This window comes from Lycorma delicatula, chromosome 3, assembly GCF_047948215.1.
Source record: "Lycorma delicatula isolate Av1 chromosome 3, ASM4794821v1, whole genome shotgun sequence".
Taxonomy (NCBI): domain Eukaryota; kingdom Metazoa; phylum Arthropoda; class Insecta; order Hemiptera; family Fulgoridae; genus Lycorma; species Lycorma delicatula.
Genome location: NC_134457.1, coordinates 180,569,302 through 180,597,000, shown reverse-complemented (window position 1 = coordinate 180,597,000; position 27,699 = coordinate 180,569,302). Strand labels below are relative to the sequence as shown.

General features: G+C 30.7%; 2 protein-coding genes across 2 annotated transcripts in view; one reads left to right on the top strand and one right to left on the bottom strand.

The window, feature by feature from the left end:
* mst (misato mitochondrial distribution and morphology regulator) lies at nucleotides 1-27,568 on the top strand. The gene is made up of 8 exons (XM_075361130.1): nucleotides 1-167; nucleotides 1,165-1,245; nucleotides 2,586-2,814; nucleotides 5,656-5,906; nucleotides 8,400-8,687; nucleotides 13,243-13,550; nucleotides 19,355-19,581; nucleotides 24,640-27,568. Exons 1-8 carry the CDS (start codon nucleotides 84-86, stop codon nucleotides 24,837-24,839), a joined length of 1,668 nt encoding a protein of 555 aa, XP_075217245.1. The 5' UTR covers nucleotides 1-83; the 3' UTR covers nucleotides 24,840-27,568.
* LOC142322256 (N-acetylneuraminate lyase-like) overlaps nucleotides 24,118-27,699 on the bottom strand; it is a 28,604-nt gene continuing 25,022 nt past the window's right edge. Inside the window, exon 8 of the mRNA XM_075361131.1 lies at nucleotides 24,118-25,019. Coding sequence (XP_075217246.1) covers nucleotides 24,877-25,019 — 143 coding nt within the window. The 3' untranslated portion in view covers nucleotides 24,118-24,876. The remainder of the gene's footprint in view (nucleotides 25,020-27,699) is intronic.

The window sequence follows — 27,699 nt, the reverse complement described above, 5'->3', positions numbered from 1 at the left end:
AAATGTGTAAACATAACCTAAATTCGAGTTCGTATAATGTAAAATAATAAATACTTATTATTTAGTTTCAGTAGGTTTATTCAATGGCTTTTCAAGGTCAAGAAATTATATCTTTACAATTTGGTCACTATTCCAATTATATTGGAACTCATTGGTGGAATCTACAGGTAAAATTGTAATTAGTTCTGTACAGGTAAAATTTTAATTAGTTCGGTTTTCGTATTTAACTTATAAAAAAATAAAGTTTTTTTCAAGTTTATTTTCTATATATGAACAATTTAAAATGCTTTATTCCATTTTTAGAAAACTATACAAAACATATTACTTAGTTGGTAATAGAAAATTTCAATACTTACACACAACTTATGCAATTAAATTTATTTATTTAGGTGTGTACGTGCTGAAAACTTAAACAGTAAACAACCCAAAATGGCCTTTTAAATATTAAATTATTCGAAAATAGAAAATTTTAACAGACTAAACCAGTTTTTTATTAATAATCTACAGGTTACAAAATTCATTAGACACAAAACTAGAGAATAAAAGATTTATTCATTACATTTTATCAATGTGGGACCATTTATAACCATATCATTATGTACTTTATGTTTAAATATTTTGGGTGGTTTGCCTCCCTATAAATGTGAAAACTTAAAACATGGATGCAGACATTATAGCCATACTACTTAATAGTAAAGTTTGTGGTTTGAGTCTTGCTTAGAACTTTTATCTTTGTTTGAAATATTTATTTTAATTTGAGACTATTTATAATATAAAACATGTATTTTAGATGCTAATGGTTTACTTTATGATTCTAATACTTCTTGCAGAGATTAATAATTTTTTCAGTAATTATGTTATAAATTACAGAAAATTAATGAACTAAGTATGTAACTTACTTTAAAATATAGTTATAAAAAAACACCACTCACTTTCTGAAAATATGAAGTACTTCATGATTGTCTTTTTCAGAGCTTTAATTTAGCTGTTTAACTGTTACTGGTATTCTAATTGACACCTACTCAGATGCTAATGGATTAGGAAACCTATTAAGTATATAGTCAAAGATTTTGATTTTTTTTTTGTAGATTTATTTTGTTTTTTTTGTGTTGATATGTAGTTTTTACAAATTTTAATGTGTTTGTAAATTCTGTTTAATTTCAGGAAGCAGCTTTTGGTTACAATGTAGACGAAACTACTGATATTAACAATGATATATTGTTTCGAGAAGGACAAACTCGTCAAGTAAGCTCATATTTGGAGAACAATTTTAAAATTTATGAAGTATTATACATTTTTAACATGACATTTAACAAAATTATTCCAACTTTTATTAGTTCTGTTCTATTTTTAGTTTCATTGTAATAATCGAGTACTAATGTTTTTCTTCCCTGTCAAAAATAAACATGAGTTATTCTTATGCTATATATTTTTTGTTTCTTTATATTTGTTGTACTCTGGTGTCTGTGTTATTTGTGTGAAATACTATAATCTTTGTCTATATTCCATGTTGTATAATATTTCAAGTGGATGTACCAGTTTGTTTTCATCATCAGTCAGTTGGCTGGTATGATGTCATTCCTTTCTGATGTGCAAAATCTCAAAATATTTTCTACCTCACATCCTCAATGAAAATTGAAATTCTGCTTCACTGATTTTATTATGCGCCTCCCCTAAAACTCTAATATTTTATAATTTTATATTTAATGGATGTCTTTATAGAATTATTAATCATAAATGCGATAAGAAGTGAGCTTATAGGTGAACGTAATGACTAGTTTGTTGTTTTGTAAATTACTCCTTTCTTAAAGAGATATAGTGTCGGTTGTTTCTTAATAGTTTTCCTTCAATCAATAAAAAAATAAATAGTTTAATTTTAACTCCAAAAACAGATACTCTTTTAAATTTGATAGTTTTTAAGACATAATTTTTTAAATTATCATTTGAAATCAATTGTCTCCTTATAAGAACTAGAGTTATTTATAAAAATGTAATAATGTAATCTTTCTTTTTTTTTAAATCACTAAATTAAAATAAAATTTAAGAAACATTTAAAATTTATCATAATTTTTCAAAATAGTGGATTAAAAAAAGATTAAATATAGAAAGAACATGTTTATGAAGGAAATTGTTAATTTTTTATTTTGAAAATCCAGATTTTTCCAGTTCCATTGCAACTTTATTTAAGTAAAACTTTTAGTTATTTGATTTTAAAAGGTAAAAAATACTTTTTGGAAGATTAAGTAAGCTCAGTTTAATTTAATTTTGGCTCCAATTTAGCTCTCGTAACTCCAATTTTAGGCTCTACAGAACTGATAAATTTTTAGATGATTTTAATCTATTTGGCCTAAAGACAATCTGTTTTAATTTTTAATTTCACATTTATTATATATATATATATATATATATATATATATGAAACTTGAATTTCTTTTTTTTTGAAGCATAATAAACAGAAAGTGTTGAAATAAACTAAAAAAGATGAAAAAATTAAAAATATGTATATATATATATATATATATATATATATATATATACAACTACTGAATTAATCTAATCGTGTTCTCCTCTGTTATTTTTATTAGGGTTTGGTTACATTTACTCCACGTTTAGTATTGGCTGATTTAAAAGGAAGTCTTGGTACTCTTCCTGAAGATGGTGGTCTCTATGAATCAACAGAGGCTCCAGATAGTTCTCTCGCACTTTGGGACCAAGAGAAAGTGAAACTGGAAGTTATGCCTCAAATGAAAAAAAATGAATTTCTATCAGAACTTGATGAACAGGAATCTCAAATGAATTGTGTTTGTTCAAATGGTATTAGTAAATGTATATGTCATTAGTAAACAATAGGGAAATATCCATTAGTGATAGTTTTATTTATCTAACAAAATAGATGTTTGTTTAAATAACTTATCAGCCTGAAGACTGGTTTGACCCTTATTAATCAACAACAGAACAGCTGATGGTAACAATGCAGTCTAGGTACCTTACTTTCCTTTTTCTCAAAACCTGACATGTGTATTTTAGGAGCGATTTGGTTTCCCAAGAGACATCAGCCTTAAGAATGATTGTGTACCCTCCAGACTGACATGAGATAGTTCCTGGATCAGTCCATAGTCAGCTCTCCTACACTAGTTCATGAAGGATCATCCCATATCCATTTCAAACAACATACAAAAGCTGTACTTTAATAATGTTAATAAAGTTCTAAGCTGAAGTTCTGTAGTCCAGAATATAAACTGTAAAAAAAAGAACCAGGTACAGAAAAAAATAAGAAGAATGTGAAAAAGATTATTATTTTCTCAAAGGTAGAAGTTTAACATGTACATAATTTTTCTATATGTCACCTCCCTTCTCGATGCACTTAGTCCAGTGGTCCACAAGCTTGTGTATTCCTTCCAAGAAGAAGGTTTTTGGTTGATTGTAAAGCATCTTTTGCACTGCTTCCTGTACATGTAAATTTGTGGAAAATCAACAACCTCACAAAGTATCGTTGGGCAGCCCAAACACATGAAAGTCAGGGGGAGCAAGATCTGGGCTGTAAGGAGGCTGTTTCAGTACTTAAAATTCAACTTGTTATTGGTTTAAATAGTGTGGAAAGCTGTGTATGAGCGGGCGTTGTCGTTCAACAACACTTTCTTCAACAATAGACCTCAGTGTTTGTTGCAAATTGTTGGCTTCAGCTTGTTTTTCAACTTGATTTCACTATAACTCATGCATTGATCGTAGTCCCCTTTTCCATAAAGCTTTCCAGTATAGGCCCTTTTGCATCCCAAAAATGGTTAGCATAACCTTTCCCGCCAATGGCTCAGCCTTGAATTTTTCTTCATTGGAGATCCTGGGTGTTTCCATTCTATACTCTGGCTTTTCAATTCTGATTTATAATACTGAACCCATGTTTCATCACCAGTGACTATTCTACTCAAATGTGTCACCTTCCTTGTTAAAGCAATTGAGTAAGCGTTGGCAGATGTCAATGCATTTGAGCTGGTGTTCTGCAGTAAGCTGTTTCGGTACCCGTTGCATGCAAACTTTATGGAAGCAGAGCTCGTTATGGATGATTTGATGGACAGAACCATAACTGATGTTCAAAGAAGACACTACCACATCGATGGTAACTTGCCTATTCACCAGAAATGTTTCTCAAGCTTGTTGAATCTTGTCCATGGTGGAGGTTGATAGGTGTCTTGCTCCCACTTCATGCATCACACTCATCTGCCTACTTTTAAGCTTCTCAATCCATGACAAACACGTTTACTTGATAAAGCTCTATCTCCATATTGTGATAAAAGTTTACAATGAATTTCAGCCCCACTTTTCAACCAGAGAAATTGAATCGCTGCTCATTGTTCATCCTTGGTGCAAACTGCTAGCAGAGCAGACATGTTTACATTGTAATATCCAGAAGGCAAGTAATGCAATTGGGATCAAATTTTGCACACATGACTGCAGCCACATCATCTCTAAGTATGCTTGTACAGAAGGCAGTGTGACAACCTTGAAGGTGTGTTAAGGCAAAGGTGTAGATAATTTTTGACTTGCCCTCACATTTTCAAGTTTTCTCTAAAATTAATGGCCTCCTAATCCAATACCACAGGAGACAAGTCATTTTAACCCAGGATAGAAGCAACAACAAATCAATGGTTTTATGTTAATCTGCTAATATAGATGCTTTACCTATCCTCTGCAAATTACAGAGCTGCCATAAAATAGTGATATCGCAAAGATTATCTAAAGTTATTAGTTCAGGTATTAATATCTTAAAGAAAGACATCTCCAGAACTGATTAGTATGTGATGTGTATTAACTTATAAACTAGTCAGCCAAAACCACCCGAACTCACTGCAGCTATTTTTAACTAATTCCTTTAATAAATAAGAACATGTGCAGAATAAAATGTGAAGAAAATGTGCAGCATGAAATCAAGATATGTAGTTCATAAGAAATCAATAAGGTCTACAATAAAGTATATTTTTGTTAGTTTTAAGTTATATTGATCAAGTATGGACATTTAATGCTATGAAATTAAGTAATAGTTATAATTATCAATTTTCTCTTCATTCTGGATCAGTTAAATTAACATTCTCAGTAATGTTATCCTACAGCCCAGTGATTCATGAGTTGAGCTAATTGGGGATTGTACAATAATAATTTCCCTCAAAATGGAAGTATTTCATCTATATAATTCAATTGCATAGTTAATTCTTCTAAAAATTCATGAGTTACATTTCATGATAGCAGTTTTTTACTTTCTCCAGTACTGGAGAATTTCTAAACCAAACAGTGCTGGATTTGATCAAAGTACTGATAGTTGTACGATTGATCCCTGTTGTTGTCAATAAAAATAATTGCCATTGATGGATGACAATTGTGCTCATTTTGCTATAATGAGTATTAATCTTCAGTGATGGGGTTTACCATTCTCATCTTCATTTCCTTGCCAAATGATTCTTGCTGGAATGATCCTTAACTTTCAAATCTCTTTCCTCCATGGGGGTTTTCTTTGTTATATGTTTGAACATGTAAAACGGATTTATATGTGTCTAGTGCTATATGATTTATATAAAAGTTTTATTTTTGTACGTATTTTTATTTTAAGATATAAAAACTTTTCTGAGAATTCTAATTTATTTTAAATTATATGCTTTATTTTAGGTGCTGAGAATGGCAGTTTATCCAGACAAAAGTTATATAACTTAAAGAATTCTGTTCATACGTGGTCAGATTATTTGCGAACTTTATATCACCCTAGGACACTTGCCATTATTAATGAATATAAATTTAAAGATGATGTTAGGCCATTTAATTGTTTTGGACTTGGAGCTTCTTTATGGAAAAATCCTAACTACCAAGATGATATGACTGAACGCATTAGAGCTTACATGGAAGAAGCTGATAACTTACAGGTATATTTTGTTTTACAAAAACAAAATAATGTATTATACGAGGATTAAATCATCATATAATGCTAGATCAGAGTACAAAAAAACACAGCTCGTATTTGCCAAAAGAAATTAGACTTTAATCAGAAAGAAAACAAATGAACTTAAGTTAAATCATAATCTTAAAAAATGAAAAGAAATTATGAAATTAACATAACTTAATGATGCTAAATAAATATCAGCTGAATCAGCATATGAACAATGATGTTAAATGAAAAAATACATGAATATACACTTTTAAATACACATTTTGACAATATACATTTTTAACAAAGCCTGAAAACAAGAGAACATGAAACACCTTAATTTTAATTGTAAATTTAGAAAAACATAATATCAATAGAAAAATGTAACTGGAAAACAGTTGTACTACTGACATATAGTATAATATGACAAATAGCAATGAACCGATGTCATTAACTTAGATAATTAAATTACAATAGTTTCAGTATAAAAAGAATTAATTACAATATAATCGCATTGAAATTAATTGAGCACGTAAAATAGGTTGCAGCTGAAACGATGACACAACTTTATGTAAGTCACCTGTTGTGACTGTACGGTGAGTAAATGGGTTTTAAACTAAACATGAAATTGAAATTGAAACTTGAAAGGCATAGGTATGATGAACTGAATGTTCCACAAATTTTAAAGATAACATAACTGTTTAACGTAATAAGTAATGAAAAACTGAACTTGCCTGTAGCACACAAATTTTTGTAAGAGAAGAACTCGTGAATGAAGGTAAAACGAATACATACAGTAAATTCCTGGGCGTAGTCCGCTGTGGTGTATCAGGAATACAGAGGTGAGAATGTGGCTTCGAGGTTGAGCAAGACTGAGCGTCTGAAATGTGTAGCAACGAGTTTGAAGAACTTCTGCTTCGCTGAAATTGTAATAAGAAGCTGGAGAAGATTCAGCGTCGACAGTATTGACAGCTTGTAATGATTGAAACACATCCCACAGAGAAGTAATGTAGAATTTGAAGAATAACTTAACGAAGAAACGAGGCAAAACAAAACATTGAGATGAAATTACGAGACACTGCCGAGTAGAGCTAGAGAATATTTAGACAGAGAAATACCTCAACGTTTATGTGGGTATGAATGCGATGAAAATAATTAAACATTATACAAGAGAAACAATTGCAAGCTGATCAGCGTTGCGGAACCGCACAACGTGAAAGTCAGGACTAGAAAGAAAAACTGGCGTGGTAAGAAGTAGGGGAAGCGAACAAAGCAATGGACAGAAGAGTGTGTGTGTGTGTGTTGACAACAAGAGATGTGTGCATGTATTAGTATGGGAACGAAACAAAAAGGGAGTGTATGAGAGCAGCAATAAATTTGCGAGAAATGAAAACACGCGGTCACTAAAGATGACAGAAATCGCCCGTCTGGCTGACGCCAGGTCTCGAATAAACCGAAGAAATATAAACAAACAGATAACACATAAGACAAGCCCAAAACGAAACATAGTATAAAATGCATCATGCTTGTAATAACAACATGACCCAACCATAGCTTTGAATTCATTGGAAATAACGAAACTTTACGCATGGCGTAAACAACCATAAACTAGATGCTTCAAAAAGTAAATGAGTACTCTAATAAATCTAATGTATAGAACAGAAACTCTTACAACTGTATTTTTGGGGAGATTAGAAAGCTTAGATTTACCCGGTAGGCTTGTTGCAGAGCCATTACATTAATAGAGTCCTCACGTTGGTCTACAGATAACTCCTTTCCAAATGTAAGAGGTGCATCAGCTCTTCAGATCCTAGCATCCTCAGCATGAAGAAACCTGGTAGGATCAGGACTGTATCTACTAATCAAGAATGGAGAAGAAGAGATCTTGGGTAAGGAAATGGATGGATGATGGAAAAGATGACAACCTGCCATCAGAGTATATCAGGATAGTTTATTATTTTACCCAGGACCCTTTAACTGTTAATTGTAGTGGTTCAGAACCCCATTATGACTGTTAGTTACAGTAACATAGATTGTTTTGTCTCACTGTTACAGCAAATGTTTTGAAATTTTTATGTGATATGCTATTCAATGAAGATAATCAAGATTTTTTTAAAACGGGTTTTTTCATTTCATTAACATTGTTTTTACTATAAAATTAATAATAAGAAAATTTTTTCAAAAACTGAAATAAGCTACTGATTTTCAACACAGCCTAATTCCTTTATCAGCAAATTAAGTTTCTGCCAAGGATTCCAGATACTGTTCAGAATCCTTTAAAGCTGTTGAAATTACAAAATGAAGTATCAGACAAATTCAAATCACTGAATTAATTAAGTAGACAAAGCAGTTGCTTCTCTTAGTCACTTTGTTACTTTTTCTGTAGTCGTAAATAGAAGAATAATTTAATAATTCGTATCTGATATGAACTAAAACTTAATTTGAAAATATTGTTACTTGATGATTAATATACATTTTTTTCTCTTTACAGGGATTTCATGTGCTTCTTGATGGACATGATGGCTTTTCTGGATTATCTTCTGGTTGTCTTCAGTACATTAATGATGAGTATGCAACAAAAGCCGTTTTGGCCTTTCTTTGCTTACCAGCTGATTTTCCTTCTACAACTGTAATTGAAGATTCAAAACGAGTTGTCAATATTGCACTAACTGTTAGCTCTCTTCCTGATTTGTCTTCATTGTTCTCTCCAATTAGTCCTATTAAAGAAGGCTGGAGGAAACCAAAAGAATTCAGAGTTTATCCATACCTGAATTATGATGTAAGAATAATTCATTTAATTTATAAAGTTCCTGGTTCCACACTCCTGGTATTTATTATCTATGTTGCTTAGGAATCTCTACAGCCCAATAGTAGGATTTTAAACTTTTTGCTGTTTACTGCTGCAAGTTTACACTTACAGTATCATAGTATAGCGAGCTTGATATCAGTTATCTTGTGCTTTATCCATAAATGCATATAAAACTCTATAACTTTCTGTGCTTTATAAGTTAAAATTCAGTTTACTTGCTAAGGTAGCTAATAGATATTTCAATTAAAGTGCTAAAATCACTTCAAAGAGCTTCTTTTTGTCAGATAATTGTAGATTTACATGAGGCATGTTAGGGATATCATCATATTAAAAATAAAGTGAAAATAAAAAATATGAATATTCAAATAGAACAGAAAAAAAATTTTAAAAACACTATCCAGCAAAAAGATAATTTAATAACTAAGTATTTACATGTTTTTTACTTTTTTTTTGATATGATCATATCCTTAATATACCTGTGTATTGTCGCCGAATGGCTTCGACGGCACGCGGCACTTAATAGCCTTACGGTAGCCATGAAAAGGGCCTTTTTTTGTGGCCCCAAGAAGATTTGTTGTCGTCGAATGGCTTCAACAGCTTGTAATTCATGACCTTGTGGGGGCCCTGAAAAGGACCGTTTTTTGCATTAACTCTGAGAAGAGCTGTTGGGTTCAGAAGCTGGTCTCCAGCAAAGTCGGGGAGTTGTGGCTCGTCTATTGAAGTCAGACCGGGCTTCCCCTCAGCAGCAGTTGGGTCCCCACTACAGCATGGCAGTGGTGGCCCCCAGAGTCCCCACAGTGTTGGGTCGGCGTCAGTCCTTCGCTGGCACGGCCGAGGCGATTCTCCCCAAGCAATCCCACGCTGGGCCAGCTCCTGCTGCTGAGTCTGCTAACCAGGGTGATTGAAACCTGCCGAGCTGGAGCAGGAAGGTAGTGTTCACATCCAGCGTCTCCCTCAGCGGGTCGGCCAGGCCTACTTTTCCAGTGGGGATGTTGACATCCACCGGGAGGTTCCACATTAAGGCAGCCAGGGAACTTCTGTCTTCTTCCACCTTCTTCTTCTTGCTCTTCTCAAGGTGGTGGTCGACAATGAATTGAAAATTCACTCTCGTGCACGCTCTTTTATTGGACCCTGAGAGTGGTGGGGTCGCAGCGCCGCTGTGATGGGAGAACTGTGCGGTCATCTGCACGGTGGGAGCATATCAGCTTGTACCTATACTGTACACTAGCTCACATCTGAGTTGCTACTGTGTTCGTCCGCCGATATTAAATTAGGCATACATTTGGTAACAGTATAAAACATTTTACATAAAGTATATAGTTCTAATATAAAAACTTTTTATTTATAAATTGAAGAAAGCATTCTTGATCAACTGTTGGGTAAAGTTAACAAAAAACACACAGCTAGTATTTGCCAAAAGAATTTGGACTTTATTGAAAGTGTAACAAATGAACTTATGTTATAATCATGATCTTAAAACATAACAGGAAATTATGAAATTAACATAGCTTAATAATACTTAACATATCAGCTGAATCAACAAATGAATAATGATGTTAAATACGAAAAAACATGAATAAACATTTTTTAAATACACAATGTACAGAGCCTGAAAATAAGAGAACATAAAACATCTTAATTTCAAATTAGATACTTAAAACATAACATCAATAGAAAGTGGAACTGGAAAACAGTTGCACTACTAACATATACTGTACTATGAAGATTAGCAATGAACAGATTTCATTTGCTTAGAAAACATTAATTACAATAATTTCAGTATAGAAGGCGATAAATTACAATATGATCACATTAAAATAAGTAATAATATAAATGGAGTTTATTTTGATAGACAAGCATTCTTGAAAATACAAAAATCACAAAGTCCTAAAACATACCAGCACATCAGGAGTAATTTGCTTTAGGTTAATTTACGAGAAGTATGATGAATACAGTGCATAAGCAGCAAAGAATTAATCTCGGCGATCAACAAGTTGCAGAAAAAAATTATAGAGTTAATTACAATAACAAATCATAATAATTAAACATGTAAAATAGGTAAGCCACCTGTCATGAATGCATTTAAGTGAATAAATGGTTTTCTTTTAACTAAACTTGAAATCATAAGGCATGAGGTATGATGAACTGAATGTTCCACAAATTTCAATGATAAAGTCACTGTTTAACGTAATAATGAAAATTGAACTTGCCTGTAGCACACAAATAATATTAAGAGACGAACTCGTGAATGCAGATACATGAATACATACAGTAATCCTGGGCGTAGTCCGTACTGGTGTATCAGGAATACAGAGGTGTGATGTGGTTTAGTGGTAGAATGATGTGTAGAATCTCAGATGTGTAGTGACAAGTTTTGAGATTCTGCTTGGATGAGAATATTATCACAAATTTTGCAGGAGAGTATGGCCATAGGCGACTGCACTGGTGAAATGTTGGATCTACTCTGCCGAAAAGATGGTAGAAAGAAAAAAGGGGGAAACCAGATCCAGGTAGTGGACAGGAGAGAATGTGTGTAAAAGACAAGAGATGTCTGCATGTAGTAGTTTGGGAACGAAAGAATAACGGGTGTATGAAAAGGGTAGTCAAAAATAATTTGATAGAAGAATGGACGCGGTCACTAAGGATGACGGAGGGAGTGTCGAACACGAGAACAATAATAAAACAGGTACAAATGACGAGCCCAAAATACGAAACAAAGTGAAATTTAACATTCCTGTAACAAAACAACGGGACCCACCCTAGCTTGGAATTCATTGAAAATAACGGAAACTTTACGCCAAACGGCGTAAACATCAACTATTAGTGATTAACTTTTTTTTGTGCAAATGTTATCTGTTAGAAATACTCTAGAACTGTATATTATGAAACCTATTATGAAACTTGTATTATGCTTTTATAACATTCTTTTACTCCAGGAAATCTTTCTTGGTAGTCAGAAATGATCTTAGATTAAATTTAATAATATTAGTATTGATTAGTTTTCTCTGGAGGTGAACCTTGGCAAAAACAGTGGTTCATTTATTCTACTATGTACATTTCTATCCTTTAATACAGTAAGACTATTATATAAAAGTCTGGTATATTAACATACAAGAGGCACTAGGAAAGTTATGCAATACAACAGATCATCACAGGCAGTTACAAGTTAGTGTGCCCGTTAGACAGGTTCCAACTTGCTTTGTAGCCACTGTAGTAACTGTCTCAGTGTCATTTGCTTTTTAGCTGTGTTAATGAAAAGAAGTACTGATGTGGTCAAAAACTGAATGCCAGCAATTTTGCACGTGGGTTGTGTTGATCTCGTTGTTTAGAGAAAATGATTCCTGTCCTTGGAGAGGATTGTCCTCATAGTATAACAGTATTTAGGTGGTACTGGGAGTTTGAAAGAGAAAATTTTGGCTTTGAGGACACTTTAAGGTCAGATTACCTCCCCTAGTCTGTGACTGAGGGAAACATTGCTACAGTACGAAAAATGCTTGAGACAGACAGGCATGTAACCCACCACTAAACAACAGTGTCCTTGGGCATTAATGAATCAGCAGTTCATGCTGTTGTGCAAAATCACCTTCAAGTTAGAAGCTTTTGTACCCTTTGAGTGCCACATAACTTAACTGGCGATTGTATAGCACATCTGTTTCATTGTACCGTGAAATGCTGAAAAAGTTTGAAAGTGGGAAATTGGTCTATGTGAAAAGTATAGTGACAGGTGATGAAACTTGGCTGAATTATTTTGATATCCCGACCAAATTCAGATCAAAGTGTAGGTGTTCAAAGATGAGACCCTCGTGGCTGTTCGAAAATCCTGATCAGTGAAGAAAAGAATGGTGGCAATATTTTTTAGTGTGAAAGGAATTTTAGAGCAAGTTGTGTTGGAAATTCAGACAACAGTTAGAGGGAAGTGGTTTACTGAGGAATGCCTGCATAAAGTTGCTCTCTACTGAGATAAATAAGATCTCTGCTTAAATAGTAAGTTGACACTAAGTTGTATTATATGCAAATAAATATGTTTGTCTTAGACCTAGTACAAAAATCTGTCATGTACATAAAGTAGGTTATGGGAAAATAAAGAATCTGATTAATTGAAATATTTTATTTTTGTATTATTTCAAGCTTAGTTTCTTTAAATTAAAGGTGAGTTACTGCTGTTAACTTATTTATTGATAAAATTTAATTTAAAGTGATACAGTAATGTCAGCGTACATATCAGAATCATTGGTGGCTATAAAATGTCCCTCCTTTGGTGGATGCATAGATAATACTCTATTCATTGCAGGGCTTGGGCTTGGTGATCCCAGGATTAAGTATAATGATTGTTAATTGCCATACTAAGTAATATTATACTATAAACAAGTATTAAAGGATTTATTTTACAACTTTGTTCTTGTTAGTAAAACATTACTAGTTTTTTGGGTGTTATGTTTATAATGGTTTATTTTATTAATCCATTCTACTGGTTTTAATGTTTATACGTAAAATATAAATGTAAAAAGTATTCTTTTGTTTTCAGCCAGAATTAAATTATCACAGTAGTGCTATACTAGCAGCTGCATTAGAAACTCTGACACTAGGTTATCGCTTAAAAAACACAACTATGAGATTAGCAGATATGACATCTGGTTTACGTGTAATTGGAAGAGCGGCAACAGCTGTTAGTGTTTCACTTCCATTCCCAATGGGTCCTGACCACAGTTTATTAAAAACTTTAGAACAGTGGAATGGCCCATTTTTCAACAGTGTAACACCTTACTGTGATTTTGAGAGAGTTGACTTACAAAGCATTGTTTTGAGAGGAGTATCAAAACAACGGCTCATTGGGTAATTTAACATTATTTATTTAGATAGTTTTTAATTTTAATAAAGTAAAATTTTTTAATTTTTTGCTGTTGTAAAATTATACAAAAAACTGACATGGTTACATAAAACAAAAAAAAAACTGTATTAACCTTTATCACCATTTTTAATTTTAGAATGGTGTTGTATAAGAAAAAATCACCCAATATTTTTTTAGCATGTTCTCACATAATTGTGAATTGAAAAATTAAAAAAAAGGTTTTTTATACATGCTTCATATAAATTCTAAATTTCATGGAGGTAGAAAGACATAAATTACGTTGAAAGATTTTAAATTGTAATTTTTAACGAAATAAACATATTAGCATTTAATCATTGACACCCAACCTCAAAGGAGTTTATAAAATTACTTATAATGTTCACTACTTCTTTTACAGCATGCAAATGAATGAAATAAACATTTCAAAGAAAATACTAGCACTGTTACATACATCCCATCACACAGTCAAACTGATTAATGGATTTTAGTTAGTCTTAACAAATACCAACAAAGACACAAATTTATTTATCTTAAATTAACAGTAAATAAGGAAAAAAATAAGAGGATTTTTAAAGGTTGAAACAAAAATATTTTGATTATGTTTCATTGATTCTAGAATTTCAGACGTTGGATTAGTGGTAATTTTAAGAAACCTTTCTCTATTTGAAGACACTCGTTAATTCTGTAAATAGAAAAGTAATTTTGCTTTTCTGTTTACATATACTTATAACTATGACAGAATTTTCAGCTCAGAGACAAATTTTTAAATGTAAACTGCTTTAAAGAATTAAAATCTTGTGAAAGTAGAAGACAAGTATAATTTTCCCTGTTCTGAAGTATCTAGTAATAAAAGTAAAATAATTCCTGTCATTTTATAAGTATGAATGAACTACTGTATCCCAAGCATATCTTGAAATGACAGCCTTTGTAAAACACTTTTGCTATTAATATTACAGTAGCAAATTATTCTGCAGGATCCTTGATCGTAAGAATTGAAAACAGAATTCAATTCTATAATTACAATCTGAAGTAGTATCCCACCAAAAATTCCATCAGTTGATAACCTATTCTATTTTCTTATATTTTAACAGACTACCATGCGATATGGTTTCTAATTCTGGTTTGGAAAGCATGCAACAGTTCAGTTGAATTATCAGTCCACACCCCAAGTTTAGTTTATAATGAATAAATATAAAGAGCTGTGCTAAATGGCTATTGAAATATTTGGAAACATGTTTATGCTGAGGAAACTGTTCATAAATTTGTTTTGCTAAAAACTAATTTAAACCTAGATGGCAACTTTGAATGTTAAATAGTCATCACCAATAGATACTGTTAAAAAAATATAAATTAAAATTAAATAGAATAACAGCAATAACAAACAAGCAAATAAATAATTAATGAAAAGTGAAGAAATAAACAATGCAATGGCTATCACTCCAAGTAATTGCAATAAGAAATGCAAATTTAACTTAGAATTATTTGAATCGTCTAAATAATATTTAGACTCCATTTATACTTCATTATATTTAAACCTCAATTCAGACTAGTCAGAAAAACATTTTATAAATGATTTTTGTCTGTCTTCCAAAACATTGAATAAATAAAGCATTCTGTTAATTTAAATTGTAAATGCTATTTCTACAGATGATCACATCTTTACAATACTAAATAATCAACCAGTTATTGATCTTTAGTTGAGCGTTTCAGTTCCAAGCTGAAAGACCAACATCATGTTTGCAGTGTCTCTGGTATCTTAACAGCTATTAGTATTATAAATGTAATATCAAAACACTGTATAAAAAAAGTATTTTGATGAAACAATTTAATCACCTCAGCATTCTACATGTAACACTTTTTTCTCTGCTCTTGTAATAAGTAATAGGTTATAACCCACAATTTAATACCATTACATTTTGTTAATACTATATCTTAGAAATCTTTCCACCATTAAAAATATATGTATATTACTGGACGTTTAAACATACTACACTCAATTTTTTAGGAGGAAAAGATAGAAAACATCAGTTCGAATTACCAATAACAAAGTCACAAAAAAAATAAACAATTCAGTAGAGTAGTTCAATTTTAAAATGAACTAAATAGTTAGCACAAGCTAATTCCTGAACACCAAATAGTAACATCTGTTACTATTTACATAATGTTGTATAGAAAATGATTTATTAAATATGGCTTCTATCTTTACATTCTTATTCTATCCTTACTCTACATGACTTTATTTTCAAGACGTTTCTTCCAGAGATTTCCCTTGCTCTTGCCCAAGATAATAGTTTCCTGATTTTACTGCTCTAAGTTTGCAGTGGTATAATTTTGTTAATATTTTAAATAATTCTATTAATATAATATTCACTATTGTTTAATTTCCTCTTTTCCAAATAATGTAATAGATTAATTCTACGCATTGCAAACTTAGTGATGATATAAAATGACTTATATTACTTGTGTAGATTTTCCCTTATTCAGATCAGTTTCTACTTTTCTTGTCATTGTCACTCCTCCATCATCTCAGGGGTGTAATGATATACTGGTGTAAGAGGTCATACAATTTGTACTTTACTTTTTAGTATCAAAACACCCAAATGGCACATAAACATGTTTTTGATCTAAAGTAAGCAACCTCAGAGCTCATCAAGCACCAAGATTTTTTGTTACCAAAGGTTCATTTAAAAATGTTGTTAAGCTTAACATGTTACTGTTACACAGAATATTAAAATGTTTCAATAGACTATTAAAGATCTCTCATTGAGGATGATTTTGTGTTCTTGATTATTTTTCAATTATTATCTCATTTAAATATCCACTTATGTACTTGCATTGTGTTACTTAAATGAATTTGGTAGCCTTCACATTCAACTGTTTGTAGATATTATAAAAACTAGACAAATCCGGTTGTCTTACAAGAAGAATTTTATGATGTAAGTAGCATGAATCTTGATCCTATAATACAGACAGCTCCAAACACGAATAACTCTGTAGGCTGTGCTTTTGTGGTTGGCAATAGAACATACATATTCAATCTTCCTACCTTCCTATGTGTTTTTTTTTGTTGCGAAGCAGTATGCTATTAATAAGGCCTTAAACATAATTTTTTTTTTTTTTGTTTAACCTCCGAGTCCACAGTTAAGCATTACTTCAGAGGATGAGATGAATGATTTGAAAATGCCATCCCTGACCGGGATTAAACATAATTAGCCCAACAATTCAACACATAATTTGTCTATTCAGATTCCATGAGTATCTTACTGCAGATACCCTGTTGTCTGTAATGTACAATCTGTCATTTCTGAAATAACTTGGCGAAACACAAGTGTGAGCTTCTGTTGGATCCCAGCCATATTGGAATTTCAGGCAATAAGCGTGCTGATAATGCGACAAACGAGGCTTGTTAGCAGCCTCCTTTCGCTAATCACATTGTTTCTGATGACCTTCTTTGTTTTCTAAAATTTTTCCATGATGAGTGGCAAAGTGAATGGAGTGCTATCATCAACAATAAACTTCATCCAGTTAAGAACAATGTGTCACCATGGAGCTTCTTATGCAAGAATAACCATTGAGAGGAGGTTACTATGTGCCGTTTGCAAATAGGGCACAGGGCACCCTTACACCCTTGTGTTTGTTATGCGGCATTGTATCAGAAGTTTAAACTAGTGTCTAACATTCTAAATATCTTAGACAACAATGAATCAATGTTTTCTAATGTCTTCTGATTTCCTAAGGCCGTGCATCTGGGTTCAAATAATTGATTTTAACTGTAATATGTTTTCCCATTTAAGCCTTTGATATATGGCAATTTTGTTGTTTCATGTTAGATTTTGAATTTTTTTTATTTTGGTTACATTTCGCATTTAGCATACCTAGCATTTTGCATCAGTTTAATTTTTAAGATAAATTTTAATTGTTAATTTTTAATTATTTACAATAGTAATTTTGTGTCTAAGGACTGATAACATCTTGTTGTGCATCCAGAGAGACAAAAAATTATCCCTGCTGTTCTGTTTTAGTCAATATGACCAAGAGTTTTTGTCCTTTTTATTTCTTTTCTGCTGAAGATTTTACTTTATTTAGGAGGACTTTATTATTTTTATTTTGAAGGATTTAGCCATATATTGTTTTAAATATTATTTTTTAATTTTTTACAAATGTACTGTACAGATCAATGTGACCCGATGCATATTTTATATTATATTACATAGTTTTACCCACTATGGATGAGGTGGGTTGGGGATATGTGGTTACATGTAATGATCCTGTTTGCTTGAAAGTTTGAGGTGTCTGAACTTGCATATATTACATCATCATCATCATCAATTATGAAACGCTATTTAAATGAAACAAATGATTCATTAAAAAAAGCCAAGAAAATAAGCATTTTGTAAATGAATAGGTTTACAAATTTTACACGACTATTGTAATTGTGCAAGTCTCAACAAGAATTTTTGTCATGTCTATATGTCACTTGCACACATAACATGCACAGTACTATAAATATAGGTGCAAATGATTCAGTCTATTTAGTCTGATTCTATTGTTTTGCATAGTAAAATATGAGTAAAACAAATCAAATAAAACAGAGTGAAGTTTAAGAATACATAAGTATTCATCATCAGTTCCGCAGTGGAGAAGAAGTGTTAGAGATTGAAAATCATATAAGTACAAAGATAGTAGTAGTAATGACTATGATGAGGATAGTGGAGTGATGCAAAGAAGTTCTGCAGCAAGCATAAATATACTTTCTAAGAGAGAATCAGTAGAAGGTGGAGCCTCTGCAACAACACAGACAACAAGCTACCTAAAACATCAAAAATGCATCTGGATGTCACATGACATCCATTATCTTTTTGGATAATATACTTGTTGAGTTTCATCCTATCTTCAATTCTATCAAAAATGAAGTAATAATGACTTAATAATTAATTGAGATAACCACAAGAACTGGAAAAAACCACAAATAATTTCAGATTATAAACTACAGTAGATATGCCTGACCAACTGATAGCCATATATACTTGCAAATATAAAACCAACCAGTGGCCAGTGCTAATTTTTTACAACATGCCTACATATCTGCATACAATTCACATGTTAAATATAAAAATTATAAATATAAAAATTCACAAATAAAAGAAGATTTTATTTACAAGAATTGAAAAAATCACTCATTACACTATATATAAAATCAAGAAAATACATTACTATAGAACATTGAGTTGGCTTAACATTGTGAAAGTGGAACAAGAACAAGATAAAATTTTGCCTATTCCAGAAACTTCTGATGCAGAAGTTATAGTGATAAAAAGTGCATGGTACAAATTTTATCCTTCAAAAAATGACTAAAATGGTTCTAAATATAGGAAAATTTATACCAGCAACGAGTGACTTACGATTGTCTTAACTGTAAACAGAAATATTTTTGTGACTGAATTGTTTAAAACAAAGGTAATGTTTACCTAATGCAGCACCTAACCTAACTTTGATTCAATAGTCATTTTACTTTTTAAAGATAACTATTTTGTTGCAACATGAATATCATATATTCTTGTTTATGAAAATCCCCACAGTGTCTTTATTTTGAGTAGTAAGACTAAAAATGCACTAGACAATGAATTTCAACTAGATTTGTAATCATCAAAACTGCTAATTGCCAGAAAGATACTTTTGTTCACAGCAGTGATATCTGTTCTTACTCTTACTGAATAAGCTGTAAAAATTTATACTAAGTTATGTTTCAGCTTTTATAAAATTTACTGTATAATTGTTTTTTTAATAGGAAAGTTGCCAATGATGCTGACTTAACCAACTCAGCATACTCATGCCGAAGCATTGATGAGATGATGAGGCTCTTTATATCACATTATACATATCCTTCACCATCAACCCATGTTAGTAGTTGTGAAACAACTTTACGTACACATACACCGTTTCCTTCTATTTTTAATGAAGAACTTATTTCAGTTAAAGGAGAACTTAAACAGTATGCTAAAGATCAGAGCAAAGGTAAATGAAATTATCTAAAGTACATAGATGATAATAAAAATGTTTTAAGAACTATGGTATATTAATATTGTACTAAGATAATATTTTTTATTATTTTTGCAAACTCATATAACTATTAACAAATAAACATTTAAATCCACCAGACACAGTTCAGTAAAATGTAAGAACACCCACTTATCTGTCTGTAACACTTTCAGAAGAGCTTTAACTGCATCATCAGCAGACCAATTTTTATAAAATATGTAACCATTCTAAATTTTGTTGGTTACGAACGATATTTATATTATGTCATAAAGAAAAAAGTTTCAATATTTTCAAAAGTAGTTAATATTCATTTGGCTTAGCTGATATTAAAAACAGAGAATAGGCAATAGTATTATATTATTTTAATAGTTAAATAAACGTAATTAGTTTGATAAGAAATTGTATTACATCTTTGTTTTTTGATGTATGACATGGTCTGGATAGCCAGGCGGTGATGTCATCGTGGACTGGTGAGTGCGTATACTTTCTCAGAAAAAAGTGTGTACGTGCATAAAATACGAACGATCGTCGGGCGGGGGAAGCCAGACTGACATTCTTTATTTCGGGGCTAGTGTGAATTTAGCAGTGGAGACGTGATTTGAATTGGTTCGCACGGAAGTGGTGATGTGTTCTTTGTTCGATGAGACAGGACAGTGAGACTGGGTAAACAGGTGTATTCGATGCGAGATCATCATTATTTTTATATGTGGAGGAAAGTATCCTTATGTATATGAAGACAAAAATTAATGATATGATTCCATATAATTCTGATATAAATAATATGTTTAACTAATGTTAAAAAAATTATTTTCTTGTATTGTTAATGTTAATTACTTTATTTTATATTTTTTTAAATATGACAGACGAGTAGTGTGGAAATGTGTTTTCTATGACTCCATATATATGATTCAGAATAATTTTGATATGCTTAATGTGTTCAATTTATGTTAAACAATTAATTATTTTTCGTATTGTTAATGTTAATTATTTTTTTAATTTTAATAATATACATGTGATCAGACTACATAGCCCTAGTACATTTTTTCGTTGTTCCCCCGTTAATTTGAATTGTTTTGTGATTGAGCTTTTATTTTATATTGATTCTACAATGAGCTTTTCAAATTAATTTTTTTTTGAACGCTTAATCTTAAGAATAAAAAAAAAGGAATACAGAGAAACAACATTAAGTAAACTCTATTAAGTACAAGCTACATCGATTGAAAGAATATGTATTATCTATTTTGTTGTTTCCAATTAATTTTCTTCTAGTATTGCATGAAAATACTTAAGTATCAGAATCACATTACGCTATAACAAATCAATACCATACAATAATGATAACAGAAAAATAAAAATGTCTTCATATTTATCATCTACATAGATATCACTGTTTTTATTTGTAAAATTTCACTTACATTATCAGGAAAACTTTGCTGCAGAGGATAAGAAGTAATCAAAATCTCAGTCCATTTAATGAAGTGTAAGACTTCAAAATCCATTTAAAAGTACAGTATTAATATATATAAATATATGTGTATGTAAACTATATTAAATATATATATATATATATACTAATCAAAATAGAAAGTTTTTAAAGTTAATCTTCATAGAAATCAATTTCATTAGCAAAAGATCAATGTTTATTACTTACAATAAAAGGGTAATACCACTTTTGGCTGTAAAGAGAGAAAAGTTGAAAGAAAAAGATTAGCTGTCCAATCATGGAAATGATGGAGAATTTTAGAGTACCCAGTGAATTTATCCATGTAAACTAGAAAAGTACATTGTAAACATATATGAAATAAAATGCTTTCCAGTTCTGTAACAAGATTTATTAATAAGCATGTGGAAAAGTAGCTACCCACCCTCTTTAGATTCATGTACATTTTGTGTTCAAATAGTAATCATGCATCTATATAAATACAATTATAAATTTCCAGATATACTAATTCCTAATCAACATAGTGTAAAAGTGCAAATCAAGAAATTTAAGGAGACAGGATCAGTAAAGGACTGTAACCCAAGTGGTAGACCATCAATGCTTGATGAAGAAAAACGTAGATGTATCTGCTGCTGTACAACATAGTCACAGTTGCCCCAACAGAAAAATATTGGTGTTGCAACTACACACAAGGCAGTTCTTTAGAAGTTCAATCTCATTCCACATAAAGTGAAAGCAGTTCTAAAGTTACAGTCTACGGAAAATGAATTCAGCACTGTGAATGGTTTCAGTGATTTCTAGCGAACAATTCCAACAATCTTTTTTCTATACTGATGAGGCATGGTTCCATTTATAAGTGTATGTGCAGACACAAAACTTGTGGTTAAGATCTGCCAACAACCCACATGTCATGTGAAATTCCTCTAAATGACCAGAAGATTGGAGTGTGGGTTGAAATTACCAGGAAAAGAATAGTTGTCCCAATTTCCTTCACAGAAACAATTCTGCTTATTGTTATTGTGAACTCATTCAGTAATTCATTGGAGATCTAGCCAAGGGCAAAATTAATAACGATCAGATTCGATCTTTTCTAAAATTTGGTTAAAAAATAAATTTATTAGAAACTAAATTTAAAAATGTCCATAATAAACAGAAATCTGATCATTAATAATGAGAAAAATTATTACAACATAATAATAGTAGGCTTTATAAAATTATAAAATTTATTAAACATTTTGATTGTTTCAGTTGCAATCTAAACATTTATTGTGACTAAATTTTGTTTAAGATAAAACTGATCCTACTTTTTACAAAATGAGTAAGTCAGGATGATAGCCAGTCCAGTTTGAAAGTTTACATTAATTTCTGAACTAATTTTTTTTTTCAAACTGGCCTGTTCATAGCTAAGTCGGATTGTTTTTTGTTTTTTTTTTATGTTGTTTGTTATATTTTATGAATGCAAATAGAAAAAAAAATTTGTAGTGGTTCATAAATGTTTGTTTTTTGTTTGCTATGTTTTGATATTCCATTTATATTTATTTAAACTCTTTTCTTAACATGTTTGGTGGTATGGTTGCATTTGGGGCACCACCTTATTGGGGCAGCTGACTTACCTTATCACACCCCACCAGTGCTAGATTCACGCTTGACATCTTAATATCTTTCATACAATCATTCTTTTGGCTTTCAGTTGTGCTATTTATTTTGTTGTGACAAATAGTTTGAATTATAAATAAAATGAATTTTTAGTCAGTTTTCAAGTTTAGTTAGTATCACGACTAATTATTAAATCCATCTTAACCAATAAAGAGACAAGAATATATGTGGAAAGTAATGTTTGACTTTGAACCAAGATGAATTTTTAGAAAACAGAAGTAATGAATGGAGACAAACTATGGTTAAGCAATGATAATGACTATGAATGAAACGTTGACAATGATGATGAAAAAAGATTGCAACAATTACTGATGAATAAAACACTAGCCAAAAGACTACTACTGCTGCTGGCCAAACCTGTTCAAAATTTCCAGCTATTATTTCATAGGTAACTGGATCAACAATTTTAAGACTATCCCATCAACTAGAAATCATAGTTTATATTTACCTATTCTAAATGAAGAAGAAAGCCAATTGTTTTATTTATTTATTTTTTAAAATAATTTTAATTTAACATAATTTTATTATTGCAATACATAAGCAAAGATGTTATTTTATGCACATTTAGATGCTAATACAGAACCTCACCATCACAATCACTTGTGAGTCCACTAGGCACTGAATATGTTACAGCAAATTTTTGATAGTCTTTGTAGACCACATGTTACTTTATTCATAATGTACCTGTGCTATTGGTTTGTTACTACATTAAATTACATTACTGTAATACCATAGTGTATTACTCTGTAGATTTAAATTGTTGAATGCTAAAATACATTTCTTACCATTGTATAAGCCTAGAAATATCATGTTTTTTAGGCCTATCTAGAGGTAAAAACCATAATTTTGAAATTTTGTACTTAAAAATAATAAATATAAATGTTAATATGGAGTCTGTTTTGGCTGTAACATAGACTGTTTCTATCGATTGTGGTACATCCAGAATGTTTGGGCTGCTTTCTGATGTAGCATAGCAGTTGACATGTTAATTTCAGCATGATTATTACATTTAAATTTTAACACACTTTTCTAACTACACTTTCAATTTCTACTATGTATCTTCCTTATTGCTTTTCTGGCACAGTGGATAATAAAGTTCGACTGATCAAAGATATAGTGTTACTATGGGACTCTTCATGCAGAAAAATTTGCCAAGAGGAAGTGGTCCTGTGCCGATTTTGATTAGGACATACCAGAGCTACTCGCAGATACCTTATGTCAGCAGAAAACACACCATTGCAACACACACAATGCAACAGTGCACCACATCCTTGTGGACTGCATATGTTATGCAGCCTTACGTTGTAAATTTAAATTACCAAGGGACATTCGTTGCATCCTAGGAAATGATAAGAATGTACTAGACCAGGTATTATTACTTCCAGGAAGAATCAATGTAAGGTTTAACAATAACCAACTGTCAATTTTGATTTTATTTTGATATTCATGTCACATATTTTATCCTAATGGTTACATTTCTTTTATTATTTTAGTTTTAATCTTATTATCTTAGTTTTAAGCTTACTTTATTATTATTAATATTCTAATATTTGAGAAGGGACTTTTTTTGTTAATTTTTTGACCTGGGCAATGATAATGCAAAAGCATTTCCCCCCCCCCCCCTAAAAAATCTCCTAATCTAGCTTCTGTAATTGAATTTACTGACCGTGAACTTAAAAATATGCTCTTAAAATCTGTTTAATTTTTTTATCCTATCTGCTTAATAACTTAATAATTAGAACACTGGAGCTCCTGATGCCTCTTAATAAAATTAGGTAAACTTGGATTTGAATTATCTTCGGTCAGTAACCATGTTTGGTATCTGTATCTATTCTGTAATAAGTTAACATTAATATTGCATAAATTTCATGTAAAAGTTATATAAATTCATAACTATGTGATACAAATTAACTATTGATTGTCTTTTTAATTTTCAGGTGTAAATGAGGCACCCGTTCTTGCTGGACTACATAGTACAACATCAATTAGTAAAATGTTAGATTCATTACATTTTGAAGCTAATAGAATTAATTTAAAAGAATTACATGGTCTTGCTGATGCAGGAATTGAACTGTTGGAATGGCAAGATAAACTTGAACAAATACTGTGTTTAAGTGAATCCTACAGTGACAGTTAATTTTTTTTTTTTTTCTATCGATCTCTATTATATTAAATTATATCACCAGATTGAGATCAACAAGTTCTTTTTTTAACTCTAGCAGTTGCTCTGAAGTTAAAGATATCTGAGGCAGGCGAAGATCTCCCATTTCTAAACCTGTTATAAAAGAAGTTGCTGCTTTAGTTCCTGGAAGATATCCTAAAAACAAATATAAAATTATTTAATATCATAATTATTGTTAAGATATCTGTTACAAATTAACAGTAATTCAACTATTAAATGCTTGCATCTTCTAAAGATAAATTCTCTTTCAAAAATAAAATCTAAGTTAAATTTTAAATTAAGTTTGATCCTCAATTAAAGTTAATTTGTGTAATAATGTAATTAATTTGTGTGGTTAAAATGTACAACATATTTTTAAAATTGTTGAGGGTTCTCGCTGAAGGATTCAATAGATGAGTGACAATACTTAAAAAATATGAATAATGGATAGTCTTTTCTGATCTCAATAGTTATTGTAATCTTTACTAACTCATTTTTTCTCCATATTATTAATTTTCCTTCGAGTCACCATTTTTAAAAAAAAAAAAAACACTTATGTAAAAAAAACTCAATCGTTGCCATTTCAGTTACAACAAGGTATTATCTTTAGCATCTCTAATAACATCAGCCTGCTGTTATGCTAAACATCCACTCCTCAATCTGGTTTTGATTTATCTGGTGCTCCAAAATGTTTCACTGCATTATTAAAATTGTGATCACTCACAAAAAAAAAATTATTTGACAGAACAATATACATCCAGTTACAATATACAACCAGAAAAGGACATACTACTTTTTTGTTATTAAATCATTTTGAAGTATTTTAATAAACTAAATGCCAACACACATGCTCATCATGAAGCTTTAATTTTTTGTATTTGATCTCATCTCAAATTTTTATATAGACTTTTTTACTGAGGAATTATGTATTACAAGACAGGAAGTCCAGAGCTCACACTTATAATAAAATCAAAGCTTAGGTAACAGCAGAGTAGTAGTTATCTAAATAAGTACTTGATAAACCTTTGATTTATCTTCAGTAAATCAGAGTTAGAGAGGTTAACATCTGTTTTGTTTTTATCATTTAAATACAGCTTATTACATTCTTTAACATTATCATGATACAGTTCATAATTGACTTCTAATCTGCTTTTCCCAGCTGGATATTGAATTTTTATTTTATTTTCCAAATTATCGCTTGTTTTATATGTATTTTTTAATGTCTGTGAATATTTAGTACTTAAAAGTTAAGAGAGAAGCTAGTTTCATATTTTACTTGTTATGTATTGTAAAATGCATTCTTAGCTACAGCTTAGACTGGTTCAGCCCAGGAGAAAAAATATATTTTGTCTGAATTTTGTTCCTGTATGTAATGAATGAAATCTGTAGGTAGTAAATCAATAATAAACTATTTTTCATAAGTTTTGCTTTTGTTAGTTGACTCATGTTCACCTCTACAATCTGATAGAGACAATCCTTCTATTCAAACAGCTTTAGGAACGTCATTATACATGCTTGTAAAGTACTCATGGTAAAATACTTTGTAGACACATTGATCATTATCATCCTAATCCTTTTAAAAAACAATCTTGTTTTACTTCTCTAGGTGGATTTATTTCATTACTTAAATATATGTATTTTTTTATCCTAGGGGTGAAATAGACCCAACTAAAAATCTGTCAATCCATGTTATCAGTATATTGAAAGTAAAAAATAAATTGTTTACACTATTGAAAAATCCATTGCGTACAATTTCATTAGCACTTGTAATCACTAATTTCCTTTCTTTTGCAGGTGTAATGTTACCTCCTATTTCATGTTTCCACCACTCAAGCAATCCAATTTCTTCTTGTTATACACACGTTTTTAATATCCAAAATTTATTTTGCCCTTGTGTTAAGTAAATTCAGAAATACTGCTACAACTAAAAATTTGATGTCCAAATATCTGAAGCTACAGCAGAGATGTATTTTTTTTTTTGACTTCCAGAAGCTACTTTATTATTACTTTCTTTTATGCAGTAAGGGTACCTTAAGAACAGAATATGTATCTTCATAATCGCTAAACAAGGAGTTGAGATTTTAATTATATCTCAAAACGTTTTGACCAGTAAATTTTACTTGAATACATTTATAGTTATTTAAATTATCAACAGAAAAAATACCCGTGTCAAATATTCTTGAAGAAAACATCCTCGTCCTTCAAAAAAATTTAAGTCAATATTTCTAGCTTTTATCTTTTTCGACTTATATTAACTTAAAACTTCTCTTTATTATTTGTCTTAAATGAGGCTTTACTAGTTATGCAGTTAACCTATCTTCTTAGATTTAAGCACAGTTTATTAGTTCATAAAGAATTTATTGTGTGGCTTTTTACAAAGAATTAGTCGAATATTGCTTTCTTAATGAAACCAAATTAGGAACAGTCGTACAGTGAATCTTTGTTTAAATATGTATATGTAAAAGTCTTACTAAAAGAATTATTTTTTGATTTTTTAACTGCACTAAAATTATTCACAAGAGTCTGATTTACTTATGTAAAAAAACAAATGAGTTTATATTAACAATTTACTCGCAAAAGTTTTAATGAAAATTATATTTTGTGAAAAAGAAGTTTTTTTGTTTTATAATACTGATGAGGATCAGATAATATTGTATAATTGTTTTTAATAACTGTACATAATATACTGCAACTTTTTAATCTTATATTTTTATTATTTTATTCAAGTTTTATCACATTTCAAATCTATTTCTGTTCCTTTTCATACAACTCTGAAAACATTAAACATTTTTTGTTTCATGAATTACCTCACCCCGTCAGCTGCATAATAAAAAGA

Coding starts and splice junctions, on each gene's coding strand:
- mst (XM_075361130.1), top strand. CDS start 84: ATGGCTTTTCAAGGTCAAGAAATTATATCTTTACAATTTGGTCACTAT. Junction 168..1,164: donor CTCATTGGTGGAATCTACAG/GTAAAATTGTAA, acceptor GTTTAATTTCAG/GAAGCAGCTTTTGGTTACAA. Junction 2,815..5,655: donor GAATTGTGTTTGTTCAAATG/GTATTAGTAAAT, acceptor GCTTTATTTTAG/GTGCTGAGAATGGCAGTTTA.